Genomic DNA, 21,286 nt, shown 5'->3' on the forward strand with positions numbered 1-21,286 from the left:
TTTTATTGAATCACTTTGAGATATACATTTACAAAGTTGTTCATGATTGGGTTTTATTTGCACAATGTTCCAACACCAACCCTTAACCAGTGTACATTTCCCACCACCAATGTCCCCAGTTTGCTTCCTGTCACCCCCTCTCAGCTTGCTTCTATGTTAGACACTTCTCTCCCTCTCTCGCTCTCTCTCTTTCTCCCTCTCTTGCTCTCACTCTCTGTCTTTTTCCCTCTCTCGCTCTCACTCTCTCACTGCCTCTATGGCAATACTTTTTTTTCTCTCAAGTGTATAGTGCACCTTTTTTTGTTTTTTGGGTCACACCCAGCAATGTTCAGGGGTCACTCCTGGCTCTTCACTGAATAATTACTCCTGGCAGTGCATGGGGGACCAGATGGGATGCCGGGGATTGAACCCAGGTTGGTCATGTGCAACGCAATCACCCTACCCGCTGTAAGATCTCCTTGGCCCCGAGTATAGTGGATTTTGGACATAAATGGTTTGTGAAATTGGTACTGTTTTGTTATCATATATATCCTTTTACCTACTTTTATCACTTAGTTCTTGTCCAGAGTGATTATTTCCAATTGTCATTGTGATAGTGTTCCCTTCTCTAGTCTTAACTACCCTCTCCCCATAACCATCACTTGTGACAAGTTTCTAACTGAGGAACAGGCCTCCTAGCCTTCATTTTCTATGGGTAATAGTCTCATACTGTGTTTTTTATATCCCAGAAATGAGTGCAATCATTCTATGTCTGTTCCGCTCTGACTTATTTCAGTCAGCGTGATATTCTCAATGTCCATCCGTTTATAAACAACTTTCATAACTTTATTTTCCTGACAGCTGCATAGTATTCCATTGTACTGCCAATTATTTTAATGATTACATTTCTGCTTGTAGTTTACTTCTGCTCTCATAGCCTCATTTGTTTTATTGGATGTACTTTGTTTCTGTCACACGACCGACCCAGGTTTGATTCCTCTGTCCCTCTCAGCTACCGAGAGTATCTTGGCAAGCTACCGAGAGTATCTTCACCTGCACGGCAGAGCCTGGAACACTGCCTTTGGTGTATTCGATATCCCAAAAACAGTAACAACAAGTCTCATGATAGAGACGTTACTAGTGCCCACTCGAGTAAATTGATGAACAACGGGAGAAGAGTTATACAGTGCAGTGCTAATTTGTTTCTGTGAGCTCATTAACCATTTCATTTCTGAATTCTTTATCAGAGAGACTGTGTTGGTGGATATTACTTGTTGAGATTTCAGAACTCCTCTCTTTGTCTACTTACTGTGGTAGGATTCTGCGTTGTTTCCCCATGGTTTCTGTGGTAATATGGAGGTGATTTTTTTCCAATAACTATCAGCATCGATCCCTCTTTGCCAGGGATGATTCTGGGCGAATTCAGTGGGTAACGTTTTTTCTTTCCCTGTAAAAGATATTCCCTTCCAACTTGGTGTTCCTGTCTAGTTTTTAATTAAGGTTCTATTGTTTCTTGGTCACCAATACTTTTGTGGGCTTTGGGGGAATGTTGAATGGAGTAGGGACTAATTGACTCTTGACCTACTGTGTTTGGGGTAGCCAGGCTGCCCTAGTGAAAGTTCAGTATCGGAGGCCAAGATGTGGATCTTATGGGATATGGAGCGGGAGATAACTGACAGCTTAGAGAACCACATGTTCTCCTTGTCTAAACTGTGGAATGAGCCAAGCATTACTGGTTTTCAGGGTCAGATACAGAGTAAGTGTTCAAATTTCACAGTCAACTTGCTCGAAGGAAAATTCTTTCCCATAGCGTATTCGTGCAGGTATGCCTTCTACTGGGCACTGGTACTAGTTGACTTTCTTCCCACAGGGTTGTGGCTTTCACGCAGAGAGGGTACCTACATTTGTAGCTACTCCTAGTAGTTTATTCTTTTTTAAAAATTTTTATTAGTGAAACACGATGAGGTACAGTTGTAGACGTACAAATTTTTGTGCTTGGATTTCAATTATACAACGATCAAATACCCATCCCTCCACCAGTGCCCATTTCCCACCACCACGGATACCACTATCCCTCCCACCTCCCCATCCCCCTCATCCCACCCTGCCCCTGTGGCAGGGCATTCCCTTTTGTTCTCTCTCTCCTTTTGGGTGTTGTGGTTTGCAAAAGAGGCATTGAGTGGCAGTCATGTTTGGTCTATAGTCTACTTTCAGCATGCTTCTCTCATCGTGGGATGATCCTCCCAACACCCTTTATTTGGTGCTCCCTTCTCTATCTGAGCTCCCTTTTCCCCTAGCTTGTGTGGCTGGCCTCCAAGCCATGGAGCAAACCTCCTGGTACTAATCTCAGCCACTCTTGAGATCCTATTTTGTTTAGAGTCTTTGTATCATAATAATAGAATGGTGATAGCAGAGTGAGTTTAGGATCAGTGTTAGCTAATACAGTGTTCCAGTTGATAACTCATTAGAAATTTTCCTGGATAAATTTCAATATGGAGAATTGGGGACAAATCAGTGTTAATATTAAAAGTTTCAATTGGTGGTTTAGGTTAAAACATGGTTTTGGTTGTCATTTTGCAATATGAAATCTGTTGGGACATTTTGATGTAGAATTATTTGTTATACTTTGTTACTAAGTACTTTTATTGTGTTTTTGCTCAAGAATTGCCAAGAAGATGCTTTTAGATGAAATCAAAGCCAATCTCTCCTCTGATGAAGATGGATCATCAGATGATGAAGCTGAAGTAGGAAAAAAAAGAACCGGAAAACACAATGAAGAAACTATTGAGGGTTAGTGTCTAAAAGAGAAGTATAATATAATGAAATTTAATTATTTTCTAGTATTTTGCATCTAGTACTGTATATCTAAAGCTTAGACACTTGTGTTTTATTTATTTACTCTTTGGGGGGGGTCACGCCTGGCGATGCTCAGGGGTTACTCCTGGCTCTGCACTCAGGAATTACTCCTGGCGGTGCTCAAGGGACCATATGGTATGCTGGGATTCGAACCTGGGTTGGCTGCATGCAGGTCAAACGGCCTACCCGCTGTGCTATTGCTCCAGCCCCTAGACACTTATGTTTTAAAAAATGTATGATTTTAAAATGTTTATTAAAGAACCATGATTTACAAAGTTACTGGTAGTTGAGTTTTAGGCATATAATAGTTTAACACCAATCCCTCAACCACTGTTTCCAGATTCCCTTCCCACCCTAACTCCCACACCTTCCTGTCAATTTGACAGGCACACAACAAAGTTTCAGTGGTTGCTTCTTAGGTCTTATGTTGTTAGTTCCATTGAATCTCTTGATGTCTTTTTAAAAATGCATTAGAAGTGTATTACAGTGTTTTGGTGTGTATTATCTTTACTCTTTTTGAGTATCTGGAATTAACTGTTCATGTTTTGTCCTTTAATTCCAATAAACATGATTGTGCAGGATCTTTATTCTTTAACTAAATCTATAATTACTTTTTTGTTACTTAAATAATAAATAAATAAGGTCTTTTGTATTATATTGCTGTTACCAGTGATGCCACAGTAAGTGTGTAGTTCTGATATTTTTCAGAACCCATGATAATTTTCAATAAATAGTTTTTGTAAAACTGTTTAAAGAAATAATATCTGAAGGTTTTATTGATATATTTTTTCATTTAGAAACAAAAAATCAGGTCAATTCTGAATCAGATTCAGATTCTGAAGAATCTAAGAAACCAAGATACAGACATAGGCTTTTGAGGCACAAGCTGACAGTGAGTGATGGAGAATCTGGAGAGGAAAAAAAGACAAAACCGAAAGAACACAAAGAAGCAAAAGTTAGAAATAGACGGAAGGGTAAGATGTTTTAATTTTGATTATAAGTAACCATACTCGGTTTGTAAACTTACTGTAGTAATGAAGTATCTGTACACCTGCTCTAACAGTTTGACCACTGATGTAAGTTTACATAAGCATAACGGTAACTATTATTTTCTTATATGAGAACAGAATAAAAATTACAGTATGAAAATAACTTTGAGAGAGGGCGTAATTTTGGTAGGGTGTTTGTGTTTAGGGTGTTTAGGAGGACTTATAAGCAGTGCTTAGAAAGCCCCGGGCCACATCCTGTGGTATTAGACCCGGCTCTGCCGGTCTGAGTGTTCATTTCTTTGTAGTTACAATGCAGAACAGGTGTAACTCAGTATTTTGGGGGGCAAATAGGGCCACATTCAGTAGTGTTGGGATGGCATTGTAGCACAGTCCTCGCGTTGTTCATCGATTTGCTTGAGCGGGCCCAGTAACGTCTCCATTGTGAGACTTGTTGTTACTGTGTTTGGCATATTGTATACGTCATGGGTACCTTGCCAGGCTTTGCCGTGTGGGCGAGATACTCTCGGTAGCTTGCCGGGCTGTCTGAGAGGGGCAGAGGAATCGAACCTGGCTTGGCCAGGCTGGTTGCGTGCAAGGCAAATGCCCTATCATTGTGCTATCGCTCCAGCCCAGTGTTGGGGTTGCCGTGCACATGTATGTGACATGTTCTTCAGCCCTTACAAATACCTCTCTGGCCTTATTTTTTCTTTAGTTTTTAAATTTTTATTTATTTTTGTCATAACAGTAGTGTTCAGGGCTTACTCCTTGTTCTATACTCAGGGATCACTCCTGGCAGACGTGGGGGACCATATGGGTTGTCGGAGATTGAGCCTGAGTCAGCGTTGTGCAAGACAGGCACCCTATTACTCAAAGTACTACCTCTGTGGGCCCTGTCTTTTTAGAATTTTTTTAATTTTAAATTTTTTGTTTGGGGGTCAAAACCAGCCTTGCTCAGTACTTTATACTGGCGAAGCAGTGAGGGGTCATTCCTGGAGAGCTCAGAGTACCATATAGGGTGTGGGGATTGAACCTGGATTGGCCACGTGTAAGACAGATGCCCTACTATCTTTAGTGTCATTCCAGCTCATCAGCCTTAAGTTTTTAATTATAACACCATAATTTAGAAAGTTGTTCTTTATGCAGTTGTTTTAGGCATACAGTGTTCAAACACCACATAAGTGTCCCCAGTTTCCGTCCTATCCATAAAGTCTGCACACTTAGCAGGCACAGAGCAGTTTTACTTCATATTGCTTACTATAACATAATGGCAAATGGAATTATCAGAAAATAGATTAATGAGTCTATTTTTTGATGATTTTTATATTTCACAATGGTGTTCTTAAAGTCATTGTCTGAAGATTCACTGAGTTTGTTGGTGCAGTTTGAGCCTTTGGTGTTACTGTTTTCATTCATGGGCTGGAGGGATAGCACAGCAGGTAGGGCAATTGCCTTGCATGCGGCTGACCCAAGTTCGATTCCTCTGCTTCTCTCAGAGAGCCCAGCAAGCTACCGAAAGTATCCCACTCACACGGCAAAGCCTGGCAAGCTACCCGTGACGTATTTGGTATGCCAAAAACAGTAATAGCAAGTCTCATAATGGAGATGTTACTGGTGCCCGCTCCAGCAAATCGATGAACAATGGGAGGACAGTGTTACAGTTTTCATTCATTGAACTTGGTGGGCTTGTACACAACTTTTCTATCAGATTTGCTGTACTTTTTTGGGGGTCCGCACCCAGCAGTACTCAGGGGGTTACTCCTGGTTCTATAGAAAATTACTCTGTAATTCTTAGGAATTCCTCCTGGAGATGCTCAGGGACCTTACGGGATGGTGCTGAGGATGGGACCCGGTTTGGCTGTGTGTAAGGCCTGCCAACTGTGCTACCTCTCTGGCCCCATAATTTGGTCCACTTCTACTGGGCTGTAAATACTGTGACATTTGGAGGTGTCAGGAGTTGTACAACTGGGACTTTTTAAGTGTTGGAGAAGGTCATTGTGTCAGCTGGTGGGCCTAGCTCAGGGGAAGTTACATAATCTTCCTAACCCTAGTCTGAAGATGTCAGAGTTTTCAGCTTGGAAATTCAGCTTGTACAGTTGTTTTTTGCGTTGGGTTTGCATCCAATGATGCTCAAGAGCTATTCCTGTCTTTATACTCAGGAATCAATCATGGAGATGCCCGGGGCCCATATGGGATGCCTGGTATCAAACCCATGTTGGTTGCCTGCAAGGCAAATGCCCTACCTGCTGTTCTGTAGCTTCAGCACCTCTGCTGGAACAGTTTGGCAGCTTAGTGACTTTTTATCCCTGGCCTGATTGCAAATAAAGTATAAAGGCTCTGGAGAAAATATGTTAAAGTAAAAATGCTTTCCCAAGGTAAGGTAACATGCCATTAATATGGATCAATTAATATAGATTTTATATGCAACACTTTTGTAGTTATAAGGTAAGGTAAAGGTAAAGGCCCTCCCGTTGATCATCGATTTGCTCGAGCGGGCCCAGGAACGTCTCCATTGGAGACTTTGTTGTTACTGTGGTTATATTAAATTTTTATTAAATTAAATGTCTGAATCCTGGTTGTAGAGATAGTACAGTGGGTTAAGCACTTGACTTGCACACAGCTGACCTATGTACTCTCCTGAGTACCACGTAATGATCTCCTGAGCACAACAAAGAGTGACCCATGAGCACAGAGCCAGGAATAATTCCTGAGCATAATAAAGAGTGACACAAAACCAAACAAAGTTTGAATTCATCTTTACTTAGTATTTAGTTATTTCTAGAATCACTATTGAGAACAAAAACATGAAGTAAATTATTATTTTGTATGGTAGTTTTCTTTTGGTAGGGGGCACCCTTGGCCATGATCTGATGTTACTCATGGCTCTGCATTCCTGCTAGTGCTTAGGGGACCATAGGGGATGCCAGGGATTCAGCCTGGGTCAGCTGCATACAAGGTATATGTTCTGCCCTCTGTGTTATTGCTCTGGCCATTGTATGGTAGTTTTCAACCTTGCTGTGCTTGTGGATGACTTGAGGAATTTTAAAAATATACCTAATATTATTCCAGTTACAATATAATTGGAGATTATAGGTTCTAGGTATTTGTAAATTTTAAAAGGATTTCAGTGTTGGAGTTAGAGAAATAATACAGTGGTCTCATCACTTGCTTGAATGTAGACAACCTGTGTTTGATTCTCTAGTATTGCATATGGTTCCCTGAACCCTGAACCCTGCCATGAATAATCTCTAAGTACAGAGCCTGGATTAAGCCTTGAACATTGTTGGGTGTGGGCACCCCCAACCCACTAACAAAGGATCCCAGTACTTCTGATATTTAACCAGGTTTCGCAGTCACTAATTTAGGAAGGTAAAGGTAAAGGTAAAGGTCCTCCCGTTGATCGTCGATTTGCTCGAGCAGGCCCAGTAACGTCTCCATTGGAGACTTTGTTGTTACTGTGTCTGGCATATCAAATACTCTCGGTAACTTGCCGGGCTCTCCGAGAGGGGCAGAGGAATCGAACTCGGGTCGGCCATGTTGGCCGCTTGTAAGGCGAACCCCCTACCCACTGTGCTATTGTAATTAATTCAAGATACCATAATACTAGGATTAATATCTTACAGCATGGGACAAAAGATAAAACTGTTCTGGCTTCTTGGGTGGTCGGGAGTTATCCTCAGAGAAGATTTCAAATAGATGAACTTTTACCAGATAGGTCTTAACCTATGTGGAACATGTGGATTTGAATGTGCTGTAAAACTTTTAAAATATTCCATTATAAAATATTTGTCTCGCCATGATAAAAGGGATGCATGCAATATAGTGTAGTTGGACTATAGGAGGGAACATAAAATGAAAAACAGGAAATAAGATTGGGACTATGAAACAGAGAAAAGATAATGGGATACCCTTACGGGCTCATATGTTTGTCAAATAGGAATTCTCTTGTGGAACTTTGGGCATATGTTGCTATAAATATGGTACATATTTTTTTGTATGTTTATTCTGTATGAGAGATGTGGTAGAGCAACATTATATAAAGTAGTCATATGTACTTTGAGAAATTACATGTCAATCTACGGATATTTTTGGTGGGTTGGGCCTATCAGATTTTTGGTTCTGTTCTCTTGGTTCTGGTTCTGTTCTCTTGGCAATGAGTGCTTGGGAAACCATGAGATGCCAGGAATAGAAACTAGGCTGCCGGCATGCAAAGCATCCACTTTTACCTGAGACGTTTATTAAGATTCTGCTCAATTCTCCAACTCTTGGAGGGCAGGCTAACATTTGCTTGTTAGAATAGGAACGCTTAGGATGGGTTTTGGGCCATGTCCAGTGGTACTCAGGGATGACTTCTGTCTCTGAACTCAAGAATTGCTCCTGGTGATCCTGGAGAACCTTATGGGATGTGGGGTATCAAACAGAGGTTGCCTGTGTGTGATGCAAGTCCCTTCTATCCCTCCAGCCACGGGAAAGCATTTTTGGGTTTGAGAAATAACCATAGATGCTATACATTTGAGAGCCACCGAGAAGTTAATCTTTTGCTTTGAGATGCTTTAACTTTGGATAGTGTTAGCTCTGTCAAGTTGAATCACATGTCCTTTGAGTATTTTCTCCCATCCTTTTGAGCATTGCTTAAATTTTCTGGCACAACCAGCATTTTTTAACTTTTTTTTTTTACTTTTATTTTGCTGTGCTGGAGCGATAACACAGCAGGTAGGGCATTCGCCTTGCATGCCACCCACCGCGTTTGATTCCTCTGTCCCTCTCAGAGAGCCCAGCAGGCTACCGATAGTATCCCGCCTGCATGCCTGCATCGCAGAGCCTGGCAAGCTCCCCACTTGGTGTATTCGATATGCCAAAAATAGTAACAACAAGTCTCACAATGGAGATGTTACTGGTGCCCGCTCGAGCAAATTGATGAACAATGGGAGGACAGTGCTACAGTGCTACTTTTATTTTATTTTTTTGCATTGCCGTGGGATAGTTACAAAGCTTTCATGTTTGAGATTCAGCCATATAATGATAGAACACTCATCCCTCCACTAGTGCACACCTTCCACCACCAATGTCCCCAGTATACCCCCCCGCCACACACACACACATATTCCAGTCCTCACCCTGCCTCTATGGCAGAGAATTTGCCCAATAGTCTCTAATTTTGGGCACTATGTTTTACTTGAATTTTCCCATCACTATTTAAGCCTACCTGCCAGGGGCAGACACTAGATAATTTATTTTCTATTGCTCATTTTGAACATCATGAGAGCTCGTGCGGCCAGCCACGATTGTAAATGCAATTTTCTAGATTGTAAATGATTGGGTTCCAGAGACATCTCTGTATGGCATTAATCCATTTTGGGAATCTATTGGGAGTCTCTGGGCCAGGGCTATTGGTGCGCTAAGATGGCTCCTGGAGGCAAATTGTGAGCATGACAACCAGTCTGCTGGGCAGATGGGGACCAGGGGAGGGACAGCCCGGGTCCTCTGCCACCATGTGGCCTAGGGATTTATTCCTGGAACCTGCATACTTGTTGTGGAAGCTCTTGATCATCAGGATTCCATCTGGAGTAGGTGGGGAGACTGCACCTGCTCCATCTGGGGTACCCCGTGAGATTGGCTTGGTATGGGGCCCGGAGAGATCTCTGGTGCTGTGGTGTCTTCCGGGACTTGCTGCTGTGTCTCTGGGGCAGGGCTGTTGGTGCGTTAAGATCCACATTACGAAATTTTCAGCAGATAATATCTTGGTGAGGTCCATCCTTAGAAGGTCGAGTCAAGCTAGGAGTATGGTGGTGATTTTGGATTGTGGAAGTAAGTGGCTGCCAGGGGCTCTGCTTGGGTGGGCGTAGGCCATCCCGTTCCCCTCCAGTTCATCCCTGTCTGTTCAGACATGCATGGGTCCAAGCTTAACTACAGCTTTTGATCTCTTTCGGGATTTATTTAGGGGTCTCTGAAGCAAGGCTGGTAGTAGAACTTACAGGGTGGCACTGGGGGTGACTGCCAGTGCTTCCATGTGTATTTGGAAGTGCGGGGAGGTAGCCCACCCCAACTCTGAGGAAGCCTGGAGATTTCAGTCACAAAACCCGCATACCAGAATTTTCAGCAGATTTTATCTTGATGAGGTCCTTCCTGAGACGGTGGAGTCAGGCTGGGGATATGGTGGCGGTTTTGGATTGTGGAAGCAAGCAGCTGCTGAGGCTCTGCTTGGGCAGGCTACCAGGCCAGCTTGTCCCCCTCTGACTAGCCCAGTCTGTTCAGCAATGTGCGGGTCTGAGAATAACTGTGGCTTTGTATCTCTTTCGAGATCTTTCTATGGGTCTCTGAAATAAGGCCAATAAATGAGCTTCTATAGCTGAGCCATAGGTGATTTCTGGGTGTGGCTCCCACATACCTAGCTTTTGGCCATTTAATTTCTTGGTAAATTTGTTCCCAAGTTTTTGGGGTCTGGCCAAAGGCACAGTGGCAATTTTGGGGTATCAGGAAGCCTGGAGGCACCATCAGGATACTGATGCACTCACCCTGTAGGTTGACCTGCTTGCGGCACCATATCCCTCCACACGCATTTTTATTTGTCTTTCGAGAGGTGGACGAAGGCCACACTTGGAAGTGGTCAGGGCTTAGTCCTGGATCTATATTCAGGGCTCATTCCTAAAGGTGCTCGGGGGACCCTGTTTTGTACCAAGAATTGAACTGGTGTCATTGAGCCATGAGCAAGGCAAGGGTCTTAACCCTTCTGTTGAGCTTTTTATTTTATTTTTATTTTTTTACTTTTTATTTATTAGGGCTGGAGCGATAGCACAGCGGGTAGGGTGTTCGCCTTACAAGCGGCCAACATGGCCGACCCAAGTTCGATTCCTCCGCCCCTCTCGGAGAGCCCGGCAAGCTACCGAGAGTATTCGATATGCCAGACACAGTAACAACCAAGTCTCCAATGGAGACGTTACTGGGCCCGCTCGAGCAAATCGACGATCAACGGGAGGGCCTTTACCTTTACCTTTACCTTTTACTTTTTATTAGTGAAGCGATAGCACAGCGGGTAGGGCTCTCGCCTTACACGCGGCCAACATGGCCGACCCGAGTTCGATTCCTCCGGAGAGCCCGGCAAGCTGCCGAGAGTATTCGATATGCCAGACACAGTAACAACAAAGTCTCCAATGGAGACGTTACTGGGCCTGCTCGAGCAAATCGACGATCAACGGGAGGGCCTTTTTATTAGTGAAACACCATGTGGTACAGTTGTAGACTTACAATTTTTTGTGCTTGGGTTTCAGTTATGCAATGATAGAATACTCATCCTTCCACCAGTGCCCATTCTCCACCACCACTGATCTCAGTATCCCTCCCACCCCTCCATCCCCCCCATCCCACCCCATCCCTGTGACAGGGTATTCCCTTTTGTTTTCTCTCTCCTTTTGGGTCCTATGGTTTGCAAAGGAGGTATTGAGTGGCAATCATGTTCGGGCTCTAGTCTACTATGCATCTCCCATACTGGGAGGCTCCTCCCAACACCTTTTGTTTGGTGCGCACTTCTCTATCTGAGCTGCCTTTTCCCCTAGCATGTGTGGCTGGCCTCCAAGCCATGGAGTGAACCTCCTGGTACTTATCTCAGTTATTTTTGGGTGTTAGTCTCTTATTTTTGTACATTATATTCCCCACTGAACATAACCTGCCCACACGGCAGAGTCTGGCAAACTCCCCGTGGTGTACCCAGTATGCCAAATACCAGTAACAGTGATAGGTCTCATTCTCCTAACCCTGAAAGAGCCTTGAATATGGCACTTTTTAAAAAAAATCTCAGGGCTAGGATGAAAGAGACGTTACTGGGGCCTGCTCGAGGCAATTGACGAACAACAGGATGGTGGTGATCGTGATTGTTCCATATGAATTTCAGGAGTGTTTTGTCTATTTCTATGAAAAATGTCATGGGTATCCTGATAGGGACCACATTGAATTTGTGTAGTGCTTTGGGCAGTATTGCCATTTTGATAATGTTACTTCTCCCTATCCATGAGCAGGGGATGTTTCTCCATTTCCTAGTGTCTTCTTTTATTTCTTGAAGTAGTGTTTGTAACTTTTCCTTGTTTAGGTCCTTCACCTCTTTGGTTAAGCTGATTCCAAGGTACTTGATTTTCTGAGGTACTATTGTGAAGGGAATTGTTTTTTTTAATATCTATTTCTTCTCTTTCGTTTTTGTATATAAGAAAGCCATGGGCTTTTGGGTGTTGATTTTGTAGTCTGTCACTTTACTAAACCAGCCTATTTCTAGGAGCTTTTCTGTAGAATTTTTCGGGTTTTCTAAGTATAGTATCATATGGTCTGCAAATAGTGATAGTTTGACCTCTTCCTTTCCTGTTTTCCCTTGATACCTTTGTCTTGCCTAACTGCAATTTCCAAGACTTTCAGTACTACATTGAATAGGAGTGGCGAAAGTGGGCATCCTTGTCTTGTGCCTGATCTTAGAAGGAAAGCTTTTAGTTTTTCCCTACTGAGAATGATACTTGCCGTGGGCTTGTGGTAGATGGCTTTGACTATATTGAGGAAAGTTCCTTCAATGCCTATTTTGCTGAGAGTTTTCATCATAAATGGTTGCTGGATCTTGTCAAATGCTTTCTCTGCATCTATTGATGTGACCATATGGTTTTTATCCTTTCTTTTGTTGATATGATGGATAATGTTGATCATGTTAAACCATCCTTGTGTCCCTGGAATGAATCCTACTTTGTCATGGTGTGCGATAGCACAGCGGGTAGGGCGTTCGCCTTACAAGCGGCCAACATGGCCGACCCGAGTTCGATTCCTCTGCCCCTCTCGGAGAGCCCGGCAAGCTACCGAGAGTATTCGATATGCCAGACACAGTAACAACAAAGTCTCCAATGGAGACGTTACTGGGCCCGCTCGAGCAAATCGACGATCAACGGGAGGGCCTTTACTTTACTTTACTTTGTCATGGTGTATGATCTTTTTGATGAGCTGGTAGATTCTATTTGCTAATAATTTGTTGAGGATCTTTGCCTCTATGTTTATCAGGGATATTGACCTATAATTTTCTTGGTGGTATCTCTGTCTTCTTTTGGTAGCAGGGTGATATTTGCTTCATAGAAACTGTTCAGAAGTGTTTTTGATATTTCAATTTTGTGGTAAAGCTTAAAGAGGAGTGGGAGTAAGTCTTCTTTTTATGATTTGGAAGAATTCACTAGTGAATCCATTTGGGCCAGGACTTTTGTGCTTGGGGAGACTTTTCATTACCGTTTCGATTTCCTTGATGGTGATAGGTCTTTTCACGTATTCCAGGTCTTCTTGATTCAGCCTTGGGAGACTATAGGAATCTAGGAATTTATCCATTTCCTCGAGGTTTTCGTGTTCCATGGCATAAAGCTTCTCAAAGTACTCCCTGAGGATCCTTTGAATTTCTGTAGTTTCTGTTGTAATGACCCCTTTTTCATTTCTGATTTGGTTTATTAGGGTTTTCTCTCTCCCTTTCTTTATGAGTTTTGCTAGAGGCTTATCATTATTGTTAATTTTCTCGAAGAACCATCTCTTGGTTTCATTGATTTTTTTGGATTTTTTTTTGGGTTTCCATCTCATTAATCTCTCTGCTCTGAGTTTTATTATTTCCTTCCTCCTGTTCGGGTTGGGCTCCTTTAGTTGGTACTTCTCCAAGCTCTTAAGCTGTGAGGTTAGGTTACTTATGTGGGCTCGCTCCTCCTTCCTGAGGAATGCTTGTAGAGCTATAAACATTCCTCTTAACACAGCTTTTGCTGTGTTCCATAAGTTTTGGTAACTCATGTCCTCAGTTTTGTTCTTTTTGAGGAATCTTTTGATTTCTTCTTTGATTTCCTTTCTAAGCCACTGGTTGTCCAATAGTGAGCAGTTTAATTTCCAGGTGTTTGATTTAGTTTTCTGTTTGTGTGTGTGATTTACTTCTAATTTCAGTGCACTGTGGTCTGAGAAGATTGTGATACAGTCTCTATCTTCTTAATTTTATGGAGGTATGTTTTGTGGCTAAGCAACATCATAGTATATTTATCTTTGATAATTGCTAAATTATTTTGCTGAGAAGTAAATTCTTATTTTGTCAGTTCATGTACAATTCATACTTATATTTTAATGTAGAACTTTAGTTTTATAAATATAATTTAAGTGCATTTTAGACATATTTGTAAATAACATTTAAAACGTAAAGTGGTTAATGTTTATAATGCATTATCTGTTAATGCTAATATTGGAGATATTCTTACAAGACTTAAATTTTAATGTAAAGTGATTGATAAATTTAATGAGTTGCATTTCTTAGTTGGAAGTATTTAATAGCAATTTTTTTTAATTTAAGTGAGCAGTGAAGATTCTGAAGATTCTGATTTTCAGGAATCTGGAGTTAGTGAAGAAGTTAGTGAGTCTGAAGATGAACAGCGACCTAGAACAAGGTAAATATAAGGTTTTTTTCAGTGTAAGCAATTAATCTGGATCACCATGCTATGATTTATTTGCAAAATGATTCCTGTCACTAATAAAGTGAAGATAAATATTTTGATTTGAAACTATTTTAAACGTATATATAAACTTGTTTCCCAAAAAGTATATATAGAGTTGTGTGTCCTCAACAAAATGAACTTCCATTAAATGCCCATGTGTAGTTTTTCTTTATTGACAAATGCTTTTGTCATAGAATATTTGCAGACATACAGAAATTTTATTGTAAAACTTGTAATGCACATGGAAATGCATGTATACAAGCATATATAATAGTGCATCTATGTATGTTCTTGTATTTGCCTGAATATTACCTTAAAACAAATTTGTAAAAGAGACATTTTTCTGTTTAAGTTTTTAAATTTTATGACTTAATCGTACATATTTTAAAACTAGCTCATAGAGAAGATAGTTTATTGTCTCAGCAAAATAGCTACATAATCATTTTTTCTCACTCTTGTATCAGTAAAACAATGAGTATTTCATATGTTACCTGGAACATAGATACTTGGAGGAAGACTTACAGTCATTTTTAAATTTAGTATATAATTGGGGTCCATACAACTTCTCTAGCATCTATTGCCTCATTACCATAAAAATACTGTTATTTTTCACCCCTCGAATGCTTTATGACCACCTTCTATTATAGCAGTATCAGTTAACCATAAATCTAAAGCTTATGGTCTGACTTTTCCTTTCATTGATCTGTCCTTTTTCCAGAAATTTAATATATCAATGTAACTTTGATGGTTTCTAAGACCAGAAGTACTGTTCTCACTAATATTTTTGTTATTGTTACTTAAAAAATGACCTGATATGAACAAAAATTTTAAAGAGGTGATGAATAATTTGTATATATTGGCCATTTATCTAGAGTTCTTTCATCGGGACTGGAATGTTATTTTAGTAGGTAGGACGCTTGCCCCCAGCATCCCGTATGGGCCCAAACCAAAGAATCAAAAAAGAAAATCCCTCCATTCAGTTTAGTGTTAATCAGCTACTAAACCTCCCCGTTGAGTAACTTATATATATATTTTTGATTCTTGGGCCACACGTGGCAGTGGTTTACTCCTTGCTCTACTTTCAGGGATCTCTCTTGGAGAGGCTCATAGGACTCTGTAGTGCCGGGGGTTGTGGATAGGCTGTGTAGATGGCAAGCACCCAGCCTGGTATACAATTTCTCCTCTCCCTCCTCTAAGTAACTTAAACTGTTTATCATTGGAATGAGGATTTTCCTGTTTTACTGTAGTGAATTTTTTTTTGTTTTTTTGTTTTTTGTTTTTTGTTTTTTGTTTTCTTTTTAGGGCTGGAGCGATAGTACAGCGGTAGGGTGTTTGCCTTGCATGCGGCCAACTTGGCCGAACTGAGTTCCATTCCTCCGCCCCTCTCGGAGAGCCTGGCAAGCTACCGAGAGTGTATCGCCCGCACGGCAGAGCCTGGCAAGCTACCCGTGACATATTCGATATGCCAAATACAGTAATAACAAGTCTCACAACAGAGACGTTACTGGGCCCGCTCGAGCAAATAGATGAACAATGGAAGGACAGTGCTACAGTGCTACTCGAAATCATTTATCTTTTTAAGGAATGTATATAAAACACATTTCTGAAATAGTACATAATTAATTTAAGGAAATTTTAGGACCAATCCTGGGCTGGAGCGATAGCACAGCGGGTAGGGCATTCGCCTTACAAGCGGCCAACATGGCCGACCCGAGTTCGATTCCTCTGCCCCTCTCAGAGAGCCCTGCAAGCTACCGAGAGTATTCGATATGCCAGACACAGTAACAACAAAGTCTCCAATGGAGACGTTACTGGGCCCGCTCGAGCAAATCGACGATCAATGGGAGGGCCTTTACCTTTACCTTTACCTTTTAGGACCAATCCTAAAGATGTGGTCAGGTTGCTGGTCACTATATGTGATGCTGGGTATTTGAATTGGTTTTGGCTCAGTGCAAAACAAGCACCTTAACCCCTGTATTATCTCTCTCACTCTCATTTTGCATTGTAAATGTTCTTTAGGTCTGCAAAGAAAGCAGAGTTAGAAGAAAATCAGCGGAGTTATAAACAGAAAAAGAAAAGGCGACGAATTAAGGTCCAAGAAGATTCATCCAGTGAAAACAAGGTAAAGGCATTTAGCGTGAATGATAATTAATAGAGTATACTGTAATAAATGGTATACCTTCTCTGCATTCTATTCATTAATTGAATTCTTCAGACTTAAATTCTATGCTTATGGACAGATTGATTTAATGTATAAATAATGTGCAGAATTATTTATGTTGATATTTTGCCAGTTTTTTTCTTTAATGTAATTTTTAAGCTGTTCCAGTTCATTAGTTACATTCTTGGGACTATAGAATTTATTTGAAATATTTTTTTTTCGTTTTTGGTTTTTGGGCTATACCCAGCTGTGCTCAGGGCTAAATACTGTCTCTGATCTCAATTGTCATATTGGGGTCTTGGAATTGAACCCAGTTTGGGTGCAAGCAAGGCAAATGCCCTACCCATTGTACTGTTGTCCAGTTCTATAATCTTCTATTTTTATGACATAAAACCTTTCACCCGAAATGAGTTCATGTGAAGAAATTTCATCTTGTAGTGAAGTTAGCCCATTTAAGTGTATTTTCTTTCTTTCATTGCTTTTTTTTGTTTTTGGGTCACACCTGGCTGTGTTCAGGTGATACTTCTGGCTCTGAGTTCAGGATCATTCCTGGCAGTGCTATCATACCCGGAGATACAACCCAGGTTGAGTGTATGCAAGGCAAGTGCCCTACCTATTGTACTTCAGCTCCCCCTGTTTGAGTTTCTTATAAATCAGCAGTATTATGTAAAATACAAATGTTATAAAATATGTTTTTTTTGAGGGGGCACACCTGGCAATGCTCAGGGGTTACTCCTGGCTTTGCACTCAGTAATTACTTCTGTCAGTTCTTGAGGGACCATATGGGATGATTGAACCTGGTTCAGCTGCATGCAAAGAAAATACCCTACTTGTTCTGTATTTGCTTTGGCCCAAGAATGTTTTATTCTTTTCCCACTTTTCCATTTGGGGGAATTTTAATTTTTGATTTTAAAAATTTTAATGTACCCTGATTTACAATGTTATTCATAGTTTAGACAGTTTAGAAATGTTATTGATACTTTTAGACATACAATATTCCAGCACCAATCCCACCACCACTGTCAACTTCCCTTCACCAACCTTCCCAGTTTCTCTCCCATATCCCCACCTCTATCCAGTTTGCCATCTTGACAGACACTTTTGTAAGTTCAATTGTTAAGATTTTGTCTCATGATTTCAGTGTTGTTGACTATTTGCTTTGGCTACTTAGCTCTGTCATTCCTGAGCACCACATATGTACCTGACTCTCTTTGATCCCTGCTGGGGGACGTTTTTAAAAGTTTATTCTATTTTTTAAAAATGAGCTTTGTAGCCATTTTAAGTGTAAAATTTAGTGCTCTTAATTACACAGACAATTGGAAACTATGCATTAAACAATAATTCCTCATTTCCAACTTTTATTCACCCTCTAGTCTAATTTCAGTGTCTGTAAAGTTGCCCTTTTAAACTACCTCATGTAAATGTAGTCTGAAATATTTGTTCTTTAATTTAAGAAAAAAAAGATTACAATTGGTATATTCAAAAAATATTTGTTCTTATTTTAAAATTTTACCAGATGTCACACACCTTGGCTGTGGTGCTACACATTTTACTGCTGATAATCCTCAACTTTCGTCACATATCAGATTGTAGTGCTTGCACACTAAGGCATAGTGTTCAAAGCAGGTCACACATGTGCTTGCTACAGAGTCAAACTTTTGAAAGAATATTATTTTAAGCACCATGGCTAACAAACTGTTATGGGTAATGGTTTCATACATAAAACTTCCATTACTACACCCTCCACCAGAGTTTGTTTCCTTTTATCATTATCTCAATGTCTCTTCCCATTCCCACGCCCATTTTTTCCTGTGGTAAGCTTCCTGCTAGAAACCAGTTTTCAGTTTTTGTTTCCTTTGTGTATCTGTTATTCTGTAGATCATTCTGTGTCTCTCCCTCTTCTAACTTCACTCAGCATGATACTCTCCAGAGTCATCCAGGTAGCAGCAAAATTGCATGATTCATCTTTTCTTATTGCTAAATATTTATTCTATTGTGTATATGTACCATTGTTTCTTTATCCAGTCATCTGTTTTTGGACATTTGGGCTGTTTCCAGATTTTGGCTATTGTGAATAGTGCTGCAGTGATCATAAAAGTGCAGATGTCTTTTCTAAATAGAGTTTTTAGGTCCTAGGGGTAGATGCCAAGAATGGAATTGCTGAGTTGTATGGAAGCATATTTCCTATCTTTTTGAGAACTGTCCATGCTGTTCTCCAAAAATACTGGGCCAGTCAGCATTCCCAGGAACAATGAATGAGGGTGGCTTTCCCCCCACATTTATGCCAACACTGGTTGTTCTTTGTGGTGTATGCTGGTCTCATTTATGTGAGATGGCATCTCATTGTTTAGATTTGTAGTTCCCTGATGACTAGTGGTATAGCACATTTTTCATATACCTTTTGGCCATTTGTATGTCTTTGAGAAAGTTTCTATTCACCTTTAGCCCCAGTTTTTTTCTTTTTGTTTTGTGGCCGCATCTGGTGGTACACAGTTTTTTTTCCCTCCTTGCTGTGCACTAAGGAATTATTCTTGGTGGTGCTTGGGGGACAGTATAGGGTGTCCTGAATTGAACCTGGTTCAGCTGCATGTAATGCATGTACCCTACCCGTTGTACTATCTCTCTAGCCTTTCTTATCCCCATTTTTGGATGATATTGTTTTATTTTTCTTTTGTAAAGTGCTACCAGTGCTTTATATGTCTTCATGTTGACCCTTTGTCATGTGATAGGTAGGCAAATATTCTTCCCACTCTGTGAAATGTCTTTATTCTGGTTATTATTTCTATTTGAATGCAGAAGCCTCTCAATTTGATGGGTTCTGTTTGTTTATCTTTGTTCCCAATTGCTTTGCCAATGGCATTGAATTACTAAAGATGTCTCTAGATTCATTATTGTGAAGTATTCCCTATGGTTTCCTCAATATAATTTATGGATTCAGGTCTGATAATGAGGTTTTTGATCCAAGAGTTTGTCTTTTAAAAGAAACTCTTTAGTTTTGGTGCTTGAGACACATTCTGCTTGAAATGATCACAGTAATACTCACACAGATGTTTGCAAGGGGCACTTCCTGGCCTTTGTGCTTGTACATTATTTTTTAGTGATACTCAGCAGAGGTCTTCTACTTCAGTTTTGATGCTCTCTCCTGGCTGCAGTCTGGTTAAAAATCACTCATAGTGCCAGGTATCACAAACTGCAGAGCTGCCAGAATTGCATTCAGTGCAAGTGGTACTACAGCAGAGTGAACTTACGATCTTGCACTTTGAGAGAAGCATTTTAACTGAAATATCTTCTGCCTATGCACACCCAATTTTTTAAAATCATATCTTTGTTAATTGTTTTAAAATTCTGGTTAGTAAATGTTTAAAAGAATCTCTGAAATAAAGTAATCAGTGATTAAATTATAATAAACTTAGTTGAATACTTTGTTTTGTTTTGTTTTTGGGCCATGATGGATGGCATTACTCCTGCCTCTGCACTCAGGGAATCATCCTGCTGAGGCTCAGGGGATCATATGGGGTGCTACAGATTAAACCCGGGTCTTTTGCTTCTCAGAAAAGTGCCTTTCCTGCTGTACTCTTGCTTGACTCCTGAATATCTTTTTCACTTTGACATTTGGCTTAGAGTTTGGGTGGATTTATAATTGCAAGTTTTATGAACAATGTGTTCACAATGCCTACAGTTGAAACTTGAGATGAAGAGGAACTCCTTAAGGGTCCAAATGATAGTAAAATGGGTAGGGCACTTGTCTTTATCTGGCTGACCTGGGTTTGATCTCCTTATGGGTTTGATCTCTCTTCACATCTGTCAGGATTTATCCCTGAGTGCAGAGCCAGGAGTCAGCCCTGAGTACTGGTTCCCCGCCCCCAAAAAAAAAGGAAAAACAAGGAGTCCTTTATAAAATAATTTCAGCATAGGAAAGATTTTCTCCAGGTACCAAAAAGTTTTTTTTTCTTCTTTCCCCCCTTTTTTTCTTTTGTTAAGACTGTATAGTATTTCATTGTATATATGTCCTGTGTTCATTTATTGAAGGTTGTATTTATTGTTTCTCCCTTTGGCTATTTTAAGTATGTTGCTGGAAAAATACCTTCTTGAATCAATGATTTTGATTCTTTTGGCTGTAATCGGAAAAGTGGACTGTGTAGTGATTATATTCTTAACTTTTTTTTCTTTCTTTGGTACTGGGACTAGAACACAGGGCACCATGCATGCAAGGCAGTGGCACAGCTGCTTAGTTATATTTCTGACCCTGGTTTAAATTTTCTGAGAAGTGTCACTGTTTTTCCAATGCACTGGGTCTTCAGTGTTTGTAGATCTGCCTCCCAAGTAGTTTTCAGTTGACTTGGGTGTCACTACTGTAATATAAAACCAGGTTATTATGTGCTGCTTGGGGTTCTGTGATGCAGGTGAAGGGGTGAAGACACTTGCTGTGCTGTAGATTGGACTTGGGGGGATCTCTATGCAACCATGTGTTTCAACACTTTGAGTCAAATCTTGGCCAAAGGTCTCCAATTTCTACACATTCTTGCAGTCTTAATAACACTTGTTATTTTCTTTTGTTTAAAAAATTTATTGGCATAGCATTATTATAACTTATAGATTTCAGGTATAAACACTATATTGAACATCTGTTTATTCTATTCTGTGTTTACTACCACAAAGTCTGGTTTCCATTCTTCAGCTAACCTCTTTTATGCTGACTTCCTTTTTTGACTTGTTTTTCCTTTGGTTATGGGATTTTGTTTTCTTTCCTTTGTTTGATAATTAGGGTTTACTCCTGGAGGTGTTCTGCTCAAACCTGGAGTGCTGGGGATTAAACCTTAGCTTCCCATGTCAAA

General features: G+C 40.5%; 1 protein-coding gene across 6 annotated transcripts in view; it reads left to right on the forward strand.

The window, feature by feature from the left end:
• The window catches only part of ATRX (ATRX chromatin remodeler), a 222,326-nt gene that overhangs the window by 121,182 nt on the left and 79,858 nt on the right, over positions 1-21,286 (forward strand). For all 6 annotated transcript variants that reach the window (XM_056124203.1, XM_056124204.1, XM_056124206.1 and 3 more), the window contains 4 exons: positions 2,642-2,769; positions 3,633-3,809; positions 14,149-14,242; positions 16,310-16,412. In XM_056124203.1, coding sequence (XP_055980178.1) covers positions 2,642-2,769; positions 3,633-3,809; positions 14,149-14,242; positions 16,310-16,412 — 502 coding nt within the window. The remainder of the gene's footprint in view (positions 1-2,641; positions 2,770-3,632; positions 3,810-14,148; positions 14,243-16,309; positions 16,413-21,286) is intronic.

This window comes from Sorex fumeus, unplaced genomic scaffold (assembly GCF_029834395.1).
Source record: "Sorex fumeus unplaced genomic scaffold, SorFum_2.1 ptg000050l, whole genome shotgun sequence".
Lineage (NCBI taxonomy): Eukaryota > Metazoa > Chordata > Mammalia > Eulipotyphla > Soricidae > Sorex > Sorex fumeus.